Consider the following 1106-nt stretch of genomic DNA (forward strand, 5'->3'; position numbering starts at 1 on the left):
GTTTTATATAGATCACTATGACAGCAACTAGAACTGACCTGGCATATTAAGAGATTAATAACCTCTCCTTAGTCTAACAATTCAGCCTTAAGAGATACTCTTTTTGTTGTTTCCAACAATGTGTAATTAGGGAGACAGCTCACATTCCAGTTCTTCGCTGCTTTTGCTTGAGTTTGCTGTTGCATCAGGCCGATACTGGCAGCTTGCTAAAAAAAAATAAAAAAATCATGCCACCACCTGAACCCCGGCTCTACCATGTTGTCTTTGATGGTGTAGTGGCAGAGGCTTTGTCGCTCTCCAAAGCGCTTCGGTATCTCCTGGGCGTTACGATCTGGGTCGACGCTCACGAAAGGAGACAGGTCCCTGTTTATCTGAGCGAAGGACTGAGGACAGCGCATGTCCACCTCCCATACAGAACCACTCAGCTGAGGACAGTCACATCCCTCGTGGTAGACATGGCCTGGGGAAAAGGGAAACAAAAAAGTGACTTTTTCAACGTGTCCTTTTAGTTATTAAACACAAAAAATCAAATAAAAAAAGAGAGAAATTACAGCAAGTTAAGAGAAAAGCTTCATAAAATGCCAAATATAAATGTTTTATTTCATGTACACTTGTGCTTGTATCTAAACATATATTGAGGGGAGCTTAAGTGTTTTTTTCTACCTTTAAGGATGTACGGTGACTTTGCAACGGGCTCGCCCTTCAGCAYAATGTGGATGTGGAGGTTGGTGTAGGTGGCGTACATTCTGTAGCGAACTAGGAACGACCCGTCCCCACGATCCAGGACCTGAATCCAGATCCTGGTGAACTGCTCTGCTGGAGACACAATCTTCACTTCAAAGGCCGTCTCACCAGGTGATGCTGTTAAACTGACACAATCAATAAATAGACAAAGAGATGCAGTTAAAACAAATGATGTGAAACCAAATCTAATGCATATTTCTCCACTTAGTGGCTACAGGAAACTTGAAAATGTGGATATCCACGTTGTTGTTTTTATGAAAATGTCTGTTTGAGGCACATGGAATGATATGTCAACTTCTCTATTAAACTACTGATGCTCATACATATGACCTTAGTTTATTAACTAAATATTTAACTTACAA

At 41.1% G+C, this 1106-nt stretch overlaps 1 protein-coding gene across 1 annotated transcript in view; it reads right to left on the reverse strand.

The window, feature by feature from the left end:
- The window catches only part of poglut2 (protein O-glucosyltransferase 2), a 10265-nt gene that overhangs the window by 6469 nt on the left and 2690 nt on the right, over nt 1-1106 (reverse strand). Inside the window, exons 2-3 of the mRNA XM_014031841.1 lie at nt 664-869; nt 255-460 (exon numbers count right to left, since the gene is read on the reverse strand). Coding sequence (XP_013887295.1) covers nt 255-460; nt 664-869 — 412 coding nt within the window. The remainder of the gene's footprint in view (nt 1-254; nt 461-663; nt 870-1106) is intronic.

This window comes from Austrofundulus limnaeus, unplaced genomic scaffold (genome assembly GCF_001266775.1).
Source record: "Austrofundulus limnaeus strain Quisiro unplaced genomic scaffold, Austrofundulus_limnaeus-1.0 Scaffold1333, whole genome shotgun sequence".
NCBI lineage: Eukaryota > Metazoa > Chordata > Actinopteri > Cyprinodontiformes > Rivulidae > Austrofundulus > Austrofundulus limnaeus.